This window comes from Sinohyriopsis cumingii, chromosome 6 (assembly GCF_028554795.1).
Source record: "Sinohyriopsis cumingii isolate HCF-2022 chromosome 6, ASM2855479v2, whole genome shotgun sequence".
NCBI lineage: Eukaryota > Metazoa > Mollusca > Bivalvia > Unionida > Unionidae > Sinohyriopsis > Sinohyriopsis cumingii.
Window position 1 is genome coordinate 36,726,843 of NC_142966.1, and position 15,461 is coordinate 36,742,303.

General features: G+C 39.9%; 1 protein-coding gene across 1 annotated transcript in view; it reads left to right on the top strand.

Moving 5' to 3' along the window:
* LOC149796719 (inverted formin-2-like) overlaps positions 1 to 15,461 on the top strand; it is a 120,808-nt gene that overhangs the window by 50,452 nt on the left and 54,895 nt on the right. The window contains exons 4-6 of the mRNA XM_089961359.1: positions 441 to 600; positions 4,280 to 4,458; positions 9,056 to 9,135. Of these exons, the coding sequence (XP_089817485.1) occupies positions 441 to 600; positions 4,280 to 4,458; positions 9,056 to 9,135 (419 nt within the window). The remainder of the gene's footprint in view (positions 1 to 440; positions 601 to 4,279; positions 4,459 to 9,055; positions 9,136 to 15,461) is intronic.

Genomic DNA, 15,461 nt, shown 5'->3' on the forward strand with positions numbered 1-15,461 from the left:
TGAATGCTAGAAATCAAAGATGAGACTTTGTTTTCCTTTGAGTCAGGATTTAAGAGGTTTATATAAATGTGAAGCCTTATTGATTGTATCGCCTTAATCTTGCTACTGACATTTATCTAAATCAAAACCCTTTTTTTTAAGAAAAGAAGAATTCGATTACTCACGATTCTTTCTTCATTTAAATGGATTTAGCCGTGTTGAAAACTAACATCATTTTATTTTGTATCCTAATTGTGCAGAGAAACGTCTTGGTCGGCGATAAACACGTGTATGGACAGAAAATACTTTGCCATGCTGCTTTTTTTAGCTTGACACATCGTTATATCGTTCATTTAACTGAAATCAAATGTTATATTCTTATTAATTACAAAAACGAAATATAAGTAATTGACTGATTCCACTTCACTATTCTTAAGTTAGCTGCATTTATTTCATTGCAGGTAGCAAAGAAACACCGTTACCGGTATAGCGTTATTATGCATGAGCTAAGTACAGCAGAAATAAAGCCGTACAAAACAACCTTGCTTGCCTTTATCAACTGTATCCTTGTGGCAAACGAAGATCGTAAGGAGAGAGTTCGACTTAGAAACCAATTTATAGGTAATGCTACGTTGTTTTAATGTTTATTTTACTTATCCATTCTAAAAGCGAAAGAACTGCCCTTGGTATATCGTGGTCATGCCCTTGGTATATCATGGTCATGCCACTGGTATATCATGGTCATGTCCATGGTATATCATGCGCATTCCCTTGGTATAGTGTGATCATACCCTTGGTATATCATGGTCATTCCCTTGGCATATCAATGGTCATGTCCATGGTATATCATGCGCATTCCCTTGGTATAGTGTGATCATACCCTTGGTATATCATTATCATTCCCTTGGTATATCATGGTCATGCCCTTGGTATATCATGGTCATGCCATTGGCATATCATGGTCATGTCCATGGTATGTCATGCTCATTCCCTTGGTATAGTGTGATCATACCCTTGGTATATCATGGTAGTGCACTTGGTATATTATGGTTATGCCCTTTGCATACCATGGTCATGCCCTTAGTATAGTGTGGTCATGCCCTTGGCATATCATGGTCATGCAGGTTCCAATACTTTCCACAAAGCATTCGTGCATATATAAGTTATATTGTATTTCCACCGACATACCGTATGTACTCTCATACAAGTCGATTCCAACTGAAAATTTTACACACTGAAATCTACCGTCGCATAATGCATCGGCAGATCTATTGCTGTGCAGATTGTTAGGGGTAATAAGTCGAAGATACAACAAAAACCCTGGTCTGCATTATGCAACAGCAGCTAGACTTATAAGCGAGTACATACTGTTATCGATCTTTCCTGTTTGCAAGCGAGTCCGTCTCATTAAAACTTTTGCTTCATTTATTGACTCAAATTGTACTCTGTATCCAATAATAATATGTGTCATACAGGTTCAAGATAATCTTATTCTTTAATTCCAATTGTAATGAACTGACTGAGTTTTCTGCAATCCGATTGGATATAATCGACCACGTGATACTGATCTGAAATTTTTTACACATCGCTAAATTCTGCTGACTTCTTTTAGTTTCCAGTTTCCAGATCATTTTATGTGAGGCTTTATCTCTGCCAACGCCTTACACCTTATTAATAACAACTAACCCCATTCACTTACACCGTGATTTCCGATAAAAATGTGCTACCCCCCCCCCCCCCGATTAAAATGACCCATTAGAAGTTAAAACATTTTAATCGCACAGTCCTTCCTGTACTCCAACACTCACCCATTTTGCCAACGAAAGCATTTGTTAGAATTTACAAGCCAGTATACATTCAGCAGTTATTTCATTTTTCTTTGACGCAGTCTTCCCACCAGCTGTTACTAAATGTCAGAGTCATATGACGAGCATAGGGATCTCACTAAAAATGATACTCTGCACTATTAAGCAGTATAAGAGTTGACGACTCTTGGCCAGCGAAGACGGGTTTACGTATTTGGTGCCGTTTGAAGAGAGCAATGAAATGAAACTACGAGCTATCTACATTCAAATGCTTTGTTCATGAAATTCGCTGATATGATGATAGAAAATAAGAAAATTAGAATTGTATGGATTAAACGATCAAGAATGGGAGTTTATCAATGTTTAAATTGCAAACTAATCACACATATAGTTAACATTACATCTTTCGGACTGTATTTACTTTGTGAGTGATTAGGTAAAGTTTGCACATCGATAAATGCCCATCATCATCATTCGGTCCTGTAATATGACACACCTGATTATTTTTTTCCATTTCCTTTTTTTACTATGCGTTTGGGACCGCCATCATGGAGTTTGTTATTGTTTTGTGTATATATTTTTCACATGCCATTATTCCTTATGCCGGGGCCCCGAGTGGTCGAGTGGTCTAAGGCGCTCTCCGTTACAGATCACAGCCATCTCACCTCTGCCTGCGTGGGTTCGAGTCTCGGATTCGGCCAATGTGGGTATGTGAGAAAGCTTGCCAGTAGCTTCTCGAGGGTCGGTGGTTCTTTCTGGGGATTTCCCGGGTTCTTCCTCCACCATTAATACTGGCCGCCATTTATAGCCTATCGTGTGCTGAAAAAATGGCGTTAAACCATACAACAACAACAATTCCTTATGTCGGTAAAGTAAGCTGATTAAAACCAGATCTCCACTGACATACGGGAAGATCTAATTTTAATCGGATAGTCAGTTAGGTTGTTCTGACTTTGCTTTGAAATACGAGTTACATGTCACTTTGGAAAGCATCACTGTTTGTAACATTTTGTTCTCATTTAACAAATATAGTATCTATTTAAAACTCGGCGTGTTCGATGTGCGATATACTTTGTAAAATATGTCGTTGACGTTGTAATGGATTTAATGCCATTTTTCAGCACATGATTGGCTATACATGGCGGACAGTACATTTGGTGGAGGAAGACCCTGGGAAAACTGACCGACCCATGGGAAGCTGCTGGCAAGCTTTCTCACATATCCACAATGGCTGATCCCTAGACTCGAACCTACACAGGCAGAGGTGAGGTGTCAGTAATCTGTAAAGGCGGGCGGCGTAGATCACTCAGCCGCCCGGGGACTTACACAACCCGGCCGCCCGGAGACTTAGACCACTCGGCCGCCCGGGGCCTTAGATCACTCAGCTGCCCGGGGCCTTACACCACTAGGCCACCTGGGGCCCTGGTAAAAATATGTGGAGCGAAAACTTTACAAACAAGCTACATACCATTCACGCCGTCATTGGAGTCTGGCAGATAGAACAAATCACATAATGGTGATGTTGAAAGGTACTTCACCCTAATGTCAGATTATTAAAGGTGGATGTAAACGGTATATGATTACAAGTTTTCCAAATGACATCGACACATATGATTATATGGAAAATCGATGAAAGTGCAGTTACCATACTAATATTCATAAACTATGTGGAAACAGCTAAGATCGACCTAATGTGAATAGTTTAAGAGATTTGCCTCAGGACTGACGGAGACGAAGTTAGATTATTCGTTTTTGTTTTGTTGTTTTTTCTTCTCTTTTGTTCTTTTGTTTGACCTTTTTAATGCAAGGTTGACTCGAATGTTCCTGTTCCATTTTTCAATATCCGTTGTATGTCTTATAAAGAACTCTTTTACCAAAAGGCCAAACGGCCCTCGAGCAATAAATAAATTACATAATTCAAAGATTATTTCAATTATATGATAATAATAATAATAATAATAATAATAATAATAATAATGATAATAATAATAATAGTAATCGTCGTTGTTATCATCATCATCATCATTGTTATCCTCGTGATAATCATCATCATTATTAAATGAGGATAAAAAAACTTGGTCATACAAGTCCCATCTGTCATGCGGTCCTCGACATGCTTACATCATTCCAGGTTACTTAATGATAAACTCAATGACACACATTCGGGTCAGATTTCCACTCATGCAGATTTCATTTTCATATATATATATATATATATATATATATATATATATATATATATATATATATATATATATATATATATATATATATATATATATATATATATATACATATTAAAAAGACAGAAAGATCCACGTAAATGTTGTCATGAAGGACAAATATAGCATTTACTTTTGAATAAATACAATGCAGTCAGTAAGACAGTAAGGTCCGTGGTTTGTTGGAAAAATTTTGTTCATGACAAAACCGAGTCTCTAATTTGTTGTGGATGGGTGTTATCTACCTTCAAAGTTAACTCTTCCCGTTTCCAGGCCTGAATATTCTGGACATTTTGGAAGAGTTACGTAACGAAGATGACGAAGACCTGTTGATACAATGTAACGTATTTGACGACGAAAAGCTAGCTGACGAGGAGGCGCTGGCATTCCTGTATCCGACTGGTGTCGAAATCAATAACCACCAGGATCTTTTCAATGTCATCTATCAGAGAGTAAGCGTTTTTGTTTGTCTGTCTGTCTGTTTTCCGCAATGCTATCCTACTATTTCACATATAATCATAACAACACAATACGAATGCTGCCGATGTGATAAGCACCGACGGACGGGCAAGAAAAAATACACTTGATCTCATTGTGAAAGAAAGCAAAGGAATTAATATTTACCTAAATTGATCTTGAAACATTTTGAATGTATTTAAAAAAAAACAAAAACAAATGCTGGTGACAATACAAATTATGAGACCCATCATCCAAAATATGCGCATTTAGTCTCTCTGTCTCTGTCTCTCTGTCTCTCTGTCTGTCTCTCTCTCTCTCTCTCTCTCTCTCTCTCTCTCTCTCTCTATATATATATATATATATATATATGCATGCATGTGTGCAAGGGGTGTATTGTATTGCATACCTACATGTCAATATAACTGAGAACATATCTCACATAAGTGATAAATACCGTTTATACAAGTTTATAGTATTCCATGCCATTACAGTTTTATAATACTCCATACTCTTACAGGATTATAATACTCCATACTCTTACAGGATTATAATACTCCGTACTCTTAGAGTTTTATAATACTCCACATTCTTAGAGGTTTATAATACTCCACACTCTTGGAGGATTATAATAATCCCCACTCTTAGAGCATTATAATACTCCACACTCTTAGAGGATTATAATACTCCACACTCTTACAGGATTATAATACTCCACACTCTTAGAGGTTTATAATAATCCATACTCTTACAGGATTATAATACTCCACACTCTTAGAGGATTATAATACTCACCACTCTTAGAGGATTATAATACTCCACACTCTTACAGGATTATAATACTCCATACTCTTAGAGGTTTATAATACTCCACATTCTTACAGGATTATAATACTCCACACTCTTACAGGATTATAATACTCCATACTCTTACAGGATTATAATACTCCATACTCTTAGAGGTTTATAATACTCCACATTCTTACAGGATTATAATACTCCACATTCTTACAGGATTATAATACTCCACGCTCTTACAGGATTATAATACTCCATACTCTTACAGGATTATAATACTCCATACTCTTACAGGATTATAATACTCCATACTCTTAGAGGTTTATAATACTCCACATTCTTAGAGGTTTATAATACTCCACACTCTTAGAGGTTTATAATACTCCCCACTCTTAGAGGATTATAATATTCCACACTCTTAGAGGATTATAATACTCCACACTCTTACAGGATTATAATACTCCACACTCTTAGAGGTTTATAATACTCCACATTCTTACAGGTTTATAATGCTCCACACTCTTACGGGTTTATAATACTCCATACTCTTACAGGATTATAATACTCCATACTCTTACAGGATTATAATACTCCATACTCTTAGAGGTTTATAATACTCCACATTCTTACAGGATTATAATACTCCACACTCTTACAGGATTATAATACTCCATACTCTTACAGGATTATAATACTCCATACTCTTAGAGGTTTATAATACTCCACATTCTTAGAGGTTTATAATGCTCCACACTCTTAGAGGATTATAATACTCCCCACTCTTCGAGGATTATAATGCTCCACACTCTTAGAGGATTATAATATTCCACACTCTTAGAGGTTTATAATACTCCACATTCTTACAGGATTATAATACTCCATACTCTTACAGGATTATAATACTCCATACTCTTACAGGATTATAATACTCCATACTCTTAGAGGTTTATAATACTCCACATTCTTAGAGGTTTATAATACTCCCCACTCTTGGAGGATTATAATACTCCCCACTCTTAGAGGATTATAATACTCCCCACTCTTAGAGGATTATAATACTCCACACTCTTAGAGGTTTATAATATTCCACACTCTTAGAGGTTTATAATACTCCACACTCTTACGGGTTTATAATATTCGAGGCTATCACAGGTTTATAAGACTCCACTCTCTTACAGGTTATATAATACTCCACAATATTACAGGTTTATAATACTCCACACTCTTACAGGTTTATAATACTCCATACTCTTACAGGTTTATAATACTCTACACTCTTATAGGTTTATAATACTCCAAACTCTTACAGGTTTATAATACTCTATACTCTTACAGGTTTATAACACTCCAATGCTATTACAGGTTTATAATAATCCATGTTATTACAGGTTTATAATATTCCATACTCTAACAGGTTTATAATACTCCACTCTCTTACAGGTTATATAATACTCCACAATAGTACAGGTTGTACTATAAATACTCCATACACTTACAGGTTTATAAAACTCCACACACTTACAGGTTTATAATACTCTATACTCTTACAGGTTTATAACACTCCAATGCTATTACAGGTTTATAATAATCCATGTTATTACAGGTTTATAATACTCCATACTCTTACAGGTTTATAATACTCCCCACTCTTACAGGTTATATAATACTCCACAATAGTACAGGTTGTACTATAATACTCCATACACTTACAGGTTTATAAAACTCCACACACTTACAGGTTTATAATACTCTATACTCTTACAGGTTTATAACACTCCAATGCTATTACAGGTTTATAATAATCCATGTTATTACAGGTTTATAATACTCCATACTCTTACAGGTTTATAATACTCCCCACTCTTACAGGTTATATAATACTCCACAATAGTACAGGTTGTACTATAATACTCCATACACTTACAGGTTTATAAAACTCCACACACTTACAGGTTTATAATACTCCATACACTTACAGGTTTATAATACTCTATACTCTTACAGGTTTATAATACTCCATACTCTTACAGGTTTATAATACTCCATACACTTACAGGTTTATAATCCTCTATACTCTTACAGGTTTATAATACTCCATACACTTGCAGGTTTATATACACTTACAGGTTTATAATACTCCATGCTGTTACAGGTTTATAATACTCCATACACTTACAGGTTTATAATAATTCATACTCTTATAGGTTTATAATACTCCATACACTTACAGGTTTATAATACTCCATGATATTGCAGGTTTATAATACTCCATACACTTACAGGTTTATAATACTCTATACTCTTACAGGTTTATAATACTCCATACACTTACAGGTTTATAATACTCTACACTCGTACAGGTTTATAATACTCCATACTCGTACATGTTTATAATACTCCACGCTATTACAGGTTTATAATATTCCATGACATTACAGGTTTATAATACTCCATGCTATTACAGGTTTATAATACACTACACTCGTACAGGTTTATAATACTCCATGCTGTTACAGGTTTATAATATTCCATGACATTACAGGTTTATAATACTCCATGCTCTTATAGGATTATAATACTCCATACCCTTATAGGTTTATAATGCTGCATACTCTTACAGGTTTATAATACTCCATACTCTTGGTTTATAATACTCCATACTCTTACAGGTTTATAATATTCCATACTCTTTTAGGTTTATAATACTCCATACTCTTGGTTGATAATACTCCATACTCTTATAGGTTTATAATACTCCATACTCTTATAGGTTTATAATACTCCATACTCTTGGTTTATCATACTCCATACTCTTATAGGTTTATAATATTCCATACTCTTATAGGTTTATAATACTCCATACTCTTATAGGTTTATAATACTCCATACTCTTATAGGTTTATAATACTCCATACTCTTATAGGTTTATAATGCTCCATACTCGTGGTTTATAATACTCCATACTCTTATAGGTTTATAATACTCCATACTCTTATAGGTTTATAATACTCCATACTCTTATAGGTTTATAATGCTCCATACTCGTGGTTTATAATACTCCATACTCTTACAGGTTTATAATATTCCATACTCTCTTAGGTTTATAATACTCCATACTCTTGGTTTATAATACTGCATACTCTTATAGGTTTATAATACTCCATACTCTTATAGGTTTATAATACTCCATACTCTTATAGGTTTATAATACTCAATACTCTTGGTTTATAATACTCCATACTCTTATAGGTTTATAATATTCCATACTCTTATAGGTTTATAATACTCCATACTCTTATAAGTTTATAATACTCCATACCCTTACAGGTTTATAATACTCCATACTCTTATAGGTTTATAATACTCCATACTCTTATAGGTTTATAATATTCCATACTCTTATAGGATTATAATAGTCCATACTCTTATAGGTTTATAAAACTCCATACTCTTACAGGTTTATAATACTCTGCACTTGTACAGGTTTATAATACTCCACGCTATTACAGGTTTATAATATTCCATGACATTACAGGTTTATAATACTCTGCACTCTTACAGGTTTATAATACTCCACGCTATTACAGGTTTATAATACTCCATACTATTACAGGTTTATAATACTCCATGTTATTATAGGTTAATAACACTCTACACTTTCACAGGTTAATAATGCTCCACACTCTTACAGGTTTATAATACTCCATACTCGTACAGGTTTATAATATTCCGTACACTTACAGGTTTATAATACTCCCTGCTATCACAGATTTATAATAATCTACACTCTTACAGGTTTATAATACTCCACACACAGACGTCTTCCTCACCATTCTGCAGACTCTGTTGCATATTGGAGATGAAAGTGGAGAATGGTACGTATTGGTCTTTTAAATTATGCATGTCATATAACATTTTAAAGTAAACCCAAACGGATATCTTTTTGAAATTGTACGATAAAGAAGGACATTTTTCAAAGCCTCAAGTATGATATTACTTATGTACAGAGTGTGTTTGTTATTTTCGTGTCTAAATTTTCAGTAGATTCCCTTTCGAATAGAGACTTGGCTTCCTTTTCGCAATGGTGTCGTCACGTACACTTTTGTTAAAGTTTGTTTTCAAGTTTTTCATAATATGTATGTATGTATGTATGTATGTATGTATGTATGTATGTATGTATGTATGTATGTATGTATGTGATCATCATCATCATTGGCGACTCGGTCTCGAAAGACCATGCGAATAGCGCCCTTGGGGTGTTGTCTGTCACTGTTGGCATCGTCTGCTGTGGCTGTGCAGGCCTATACGTGAGTGACAGTCCCTACTGCAGTTGGTGCAGACATACTGGGAAGTCTGCGTTACTGTGGTTGCTGCTGCGTTCTTCTTTCTCTTACGTTTCTCTGCCGCCAACTGGCCTCTCCTCGCATCAGCGACTGATATGCCATTGTTTACCATCAGTCTCCAGGTGCCTCGGTCCTCGGCCAGCTCTTCCCAGCCATCGGGTGAAATGTTGCATGCCTTCATGTCCCTCTTGCACACATCTTTGAAACGGAGTGAGGGGCGTCCGACTCTTCTCATGCCAGTGGCCAGCTGTCCATATAAGATGTCCTTTGGCAGCCTTCCATCCTCCATGCGTCGGACGTGACCCAGCCATCGAAGTCGGCGTTTAATTAGCAGGGAGTACATGTTGGGGGTACTTGCACGCTGCAGGATCTCGCTGTGTGGAACACGGTCTTGCCAGCTGATTTTCAGGATGCGTTTTAGGCACCGTATATGGAAGGAGTTGAGCCGGCGTTCTTGCCTCATGTAGGTACTCCAGGTCTCACTTCCATATAGAAGGGTGCTGAAAACGCAGGCCTGGTAGACTCGGACCTTGGTGTGCTCTGTCAGCGGCGCGTTGTTTTCCCACACCCTCTTCGTTAATCGAGCCATGATGGTATTTGCCTTTCCAAGCCTTCTGTCCAGCTCCATATCAATTGAGAGAGTGTTGCTGATGGTTAACCCTAGGTAGGTAAAGTTGTCGACTGCTTCCAGGGTGACACCGTTGATTTTGATTGAAGGGGCAATGGTGGTATCTTGCACGCTGACATTTGTTTTTTCTAAGCTGATGGTGAGACCAAACTGCATGCAGGCAACAGCAAAACGGTCTCCCACTCTCTGGAGGGCTTCCTCGGTGTGGGCCACAAGAGCTGCGTCATCTGCAAAAAGCATCTCCCTGATGAGCACAGCTCTCACTTTGGTCTTTGAGCGCAGTCGTGCCAGGTTGAACAGCCTCCCGTCAGACCTGGTGTGTAGATATATGCCATCCGTGGACGTGTCGAAGGCGTAGGACAGGAGCAGGGAGAAGAAGATCCCAAAAAGTGTTGGTACCAGCACGCAGTCCTGCTTCACACCACTGTTAATTGGGAAGGAGGTTGAGGAGGATCCATCATACAGGACTGTTCCCTTCATATCTGCATGGAAAGAGATTATCATGCTGAGGAGTTTTGGGGGGCAACCGATCTTACTCAGAAGTTCAAAAAGGCCTTTCCTGTTGACCAAGTCAAAGGCCTTGGTGAGGTCGATGAACATCATGTAGAGTGGTTGACCTTGCTCTCTGCTCTTCTCTTGGAGTTGTCGTAAGGAGAAGATCATGTCTGTCGTCGACCTGCCTGCTCTGAAGCCGCACTGTGATTCCGGGTACACACGGTCTGCCAGCAACTGCAGCCTGTTGAGTACGATGCGGGCGTACACTTTACCAACAATACTCAAGAGCGAGATCCCTCTGTAATTATTACAGTCACTGCGGTCGCCCTTGTTTTTGTAAAGGGTCACAATTGTGGCATCACGCATGTCTTGGGGGACTACTCCTTCCTCCCAGCAGCGGCAAAGTAGCTCGTGCAGTGGTTTAATCAATGCTGGTTTTCCACATTTGATAGCTTCGGGCGGGATGTTGTCACTACCTGGTGCTTTGTCGTTTGGAAGGCAGTCGATTGCTTTGCTGAGCTCCTCTAAGGTTAGCACTTTGTCGAGCTCTTCCATGGTGGGCAGATTCTTTATGCTGCTGAGGGCTGCATCAGTGACTGACGTTTCTCGGGAGTATAGTTCTGAGTAGTGCTCCACCCATCTGGCCATCTGTTGCCCACGGTCTGTGATCTTCTCTCCCGTCAGGGATTGCAGGGGAGCGACCCCTTTCACTGTAGGTCCTAGAGCCGTCTTGATGCCACTGTACATACCTTGGATGTGTCCGGACTCGGCAATGCGCTGGATCCCTTCAGACAGTTGTTGCCAGTACTCGTTCGCACACTGTCTAGCAATGCGTTGGGTGTTACTTCGGGCACTTCTGAGAGCAGCAAGCGTCCGTTCATTAGGGCATTTTTTGTAAGCTATGAACGCTTTTCGTTTCTCCTCGATTTGTGGTTCCATCCTTGATAGGTGTGCATTGAACCAGTCCTGGCTGGGTCGTTCCTTCTTGCCAAACCTTGACATAGCTGTACTGTAGATGGCACCCTTCATGGCGTTCCACTTGGCTGTAGCGTCGTACTCAGGCAGGTCCTGGAGAGCCTTGTTCAGGGCAGACACATACTCCTCCACCTTGGCAGGGACTGACATCTGCGCAGTGTTTATGCGAGGACGTCCTTTTGGTTTTGAGCGGTGTAGCGTGTGTGGCTGTAGTCGCACTCTGCTGCTCACAAAGGCATGGTCGGAGTCACAGTCTGCACTGTGGTAGGTTCTGGTGGAGAGGACGCTGTTAAGGGCAGAGCGCCTGGTGATGACCAAGTCGAGTTGGTGCCAGTGATGAGATCTAGGGTGTTTCCATGACACTTTGTGTTGTGGCTTACACTTGAAGAAGGTGTTTGTGATGCACAGGCCATGGTAGGTGCATAGCTTCAGCAGTCTCTGGCCGTTTTCGTTGGTCTTTCCAGTGCCATGATATCCGAGGCAGGTAGGCCATGACTCGTGGTCCGCACCTACTCTGGCATTAAAGTTGTCGAGGAGGAATAGTGGTTCATTTTTTGGGGCATCCTTTGATCTGTTCGTCCAGCTGCCCATAGAACTGATCCTTCACGTCTTCTGATGACGTGAGGGTTGGGGTGTGACACTGATGATGTTGACAGGACCTGAAGCAGTGGTGAGGCGGATGGACAAGAGACGCTCAGTGCCCCCTGTGGGAGGTTCAACCGAGGCCAGGAGATTGTTTTTGATGGCAAAGCCCACTCCGTGCTGACGGGGCTCCTCAGGTTCTCGATCCTTCCAGAAGAAGGTGTAGTTTTCCTCTCTGAGGGAGCCACTAGAGGCGAGCCTGGTTTCCTGGAGGGCAGCTATGCTGATATTTAGTCTGGTGAGTTCTCTATCGATGATGGCCGTCTTTCTGGTGTCGTCCACTTCTCTGAGGTCGTCGGAGAAGCCTGTACACATGGTGAGCACATTCCAGCTTGCAAATCGAAGAGCTGGAGTCTTCTTTATTGGTTTCTTGTTTCTTTTGTCTGGTGTAGAATTACCGTCTGCTTGTCATGCTGAACAACACACTGAGCTCCAGACACACACTGGAGCAGGCAGACGATGGCGGGTCAACACCTTATTGACCGGAGGCTGCCCGGCTTGAGGCGGGCGATAGTTGGCCAGTGGGACACGATGATCCCTCCCACCGTCAAAGCTGACCCGTGGCGCCCCTTCCCTTCGCCAATCGGGTGGGACTTATAACCCGTAAACTGTCAGCTTCCGTGTTGTTTCCTCACTCAGTAGCGAGACTGGAGTGTCCTCTCCAGGGCGCAAGCCTGGGCGTGGAGTATGGAGATCCTGGGCTGCCCAGACATCAGGATCCCCCTCTCGTCCTTGCTGGTGGGGTCCAAAGGAATGCTGAGCATGACATTTGGCACCAGTTTGGATGCATGAGCTGCCGGAAGGAGGCCGTAGTCGACCCCCAGCCGCCTTAGGGGCTCCACTCCTGATTTTCTGTCTGGGTTTACTCCCGTAGCCTTTCCTTCTCCCGAAGATATCCACAAGGCAGTGGAGCCATAATCCAATGGATGGGACTTGGTTGGTTTTGAATCAGAGTTTCCTTCTCCTAGATGAACTGCCTGACAAGGATAACGAGCTTCATCTGCCCGGGTTTGGGGTCAGAGTTTCCCTTCTCTTAGACTGGTTGCCTGCCAAGGCTAATGAACCCAGTCTGCCCACCCAGTTATACCGCCGGGTACTCGGTCGCGCCACACAGCAGGCTCTGTTAAAACAGGGGGCACCGCGTGAAGGTGCTGCTGTGGACACAATAGTGTAGGAGAGGCCATATGCAAGTAACCTCCTGCCCCGCAGAGCGAGACAGTGGTCCTGCGGCGATCACTACACCTGGGAAAGAGAGGCTATGAGAGACGCTTCACTTTCCTTTGGCAAGCGGGACGTCAGGCCCAGGCCACGCACCCCCAATGTATGTATGTATGTATGTATGTATGTATGTATGTATGTATGTATGTATGTATGTATGTATGTATGTATGTATGTATGTACATGGTTGAACGAACATTATTACAATTCTGGCAATATAGTGCAGATTAAAAATATTGCTTAAAATATAAAGAATAATTGCGAAAAATAAACGGAAGATAGAATGGGCTCGACATGCAAGCGCTGACTATATATATATATATATATATATATATATATATATATATATATATATATATATATATATATATATATATATATATTCGCCTAGTTCCATGCGCTCATCCACCCAAATAAATTAAATCAGCGATGTCAAAGAAAAGTATTCAGGTGAAAAAGAACGAACTTGTTGGGCAAGTAGCATTTAGCAAGCGCAAAACCACGGGGTTCATATATAGAAATGGAGGTTATGTACTGCAAATGCTCTTATACTTGAGATAAGTTTTAGATAAATGATTATGGGCGGATTGTGGTGGGGGAGTAATGGAGCCGCCCATCACCTGTCTCTACATCCCCACCCACCCCGGACAAAACAAAAAGGGCGCGAAACAACCGGTAGGTTTTGTAGAGTAAGTTTTCGTTCACACCCAGATGGTTCAGATTATGGAGAAAAACTTAAAATCCACGACCTTCCGGGGTTTCGCTCCTTGCGCCCCCCTGTCCCCCTCCCCCCCCCATTGGTGATACCATTACACAAAACCCTAGCCTGCTTGTTTAAGTTGCACCGCCTAACCACATTTCTGGAGCCGCCCCTGTCTAGGATGACACCAATACAATACATATGATCAAACACAAACCGCGAGTAACAGCGGCTCTCACTAGCTTAGACCTCGCATCTCACCTCTGTCCGCCTGCGTTCAATACCTCCTTCGGCCAGCTTGTGTATGCCATAAAGCTTGCCAGAAACTTCCTACCAAATATACTGGCCGCCATATTTATCGTATCTTTAGCTAAAACAAATTGCGTTCAAGTCACAAAACTAAATAAAACCACACACACACACACACACACACACACACACAGACACACACACACAAAATTTGTGAATAATGTATTGTTAAAGGGAACCGAAATACAGAGATGAAGTTAACTGCATGCATTAATTGCATGCATTTACTTGCATGTTTTCTTGGTTTGAAATAGCATGACTCTTCCCTTTGAAATTTTGAATGATTATGTTTTTCACAACTTCTTCAAGTGTTGTTGTTGGTTTTAAAAGGAAACCTGGAAATATCACTTTTCCCTCACAAAACAATGTACAATGCACTTTTGGAAAATGTAATTCTTTTCTATATATATTTAGATTCTTGTGTTTCTTAGATCGAAATCCACATCTCATGAATTTGCTTCTCTGGCAGCTTGGTTGTAAATCATAATGCATGTGGCATACGTACGAGAAATAAATATTAACGCTCTTTTTGGCGGTAAAACAATTGTATGGTAAATTTTGTAACACGTGCATATTAAAATTTAGCCGACTTTGGCTTCTCTGAAGGCATTTGAAACGACGTAAATTTTGATCTAACGGCAGTAGAATTATTCTTTTTTAAAAGTGCGACTTTACCTCGCCGGATTTTTTGGTTACCTCCAAACTGTCTGCAATTAGTAGATTAACAGGAATAGAGCCTTGAATGTAAGCAGGAGGATTTTCCCAGCATGCAAATGTAAAAATATTATTCCTTATCCCAAAATCTGCATTCAGTAATATAATAAACTAGTAACCGTCAAGATCATGATCTTTGAGGAACAATATTTACTGTCTTTTTATACATTTAGTCTA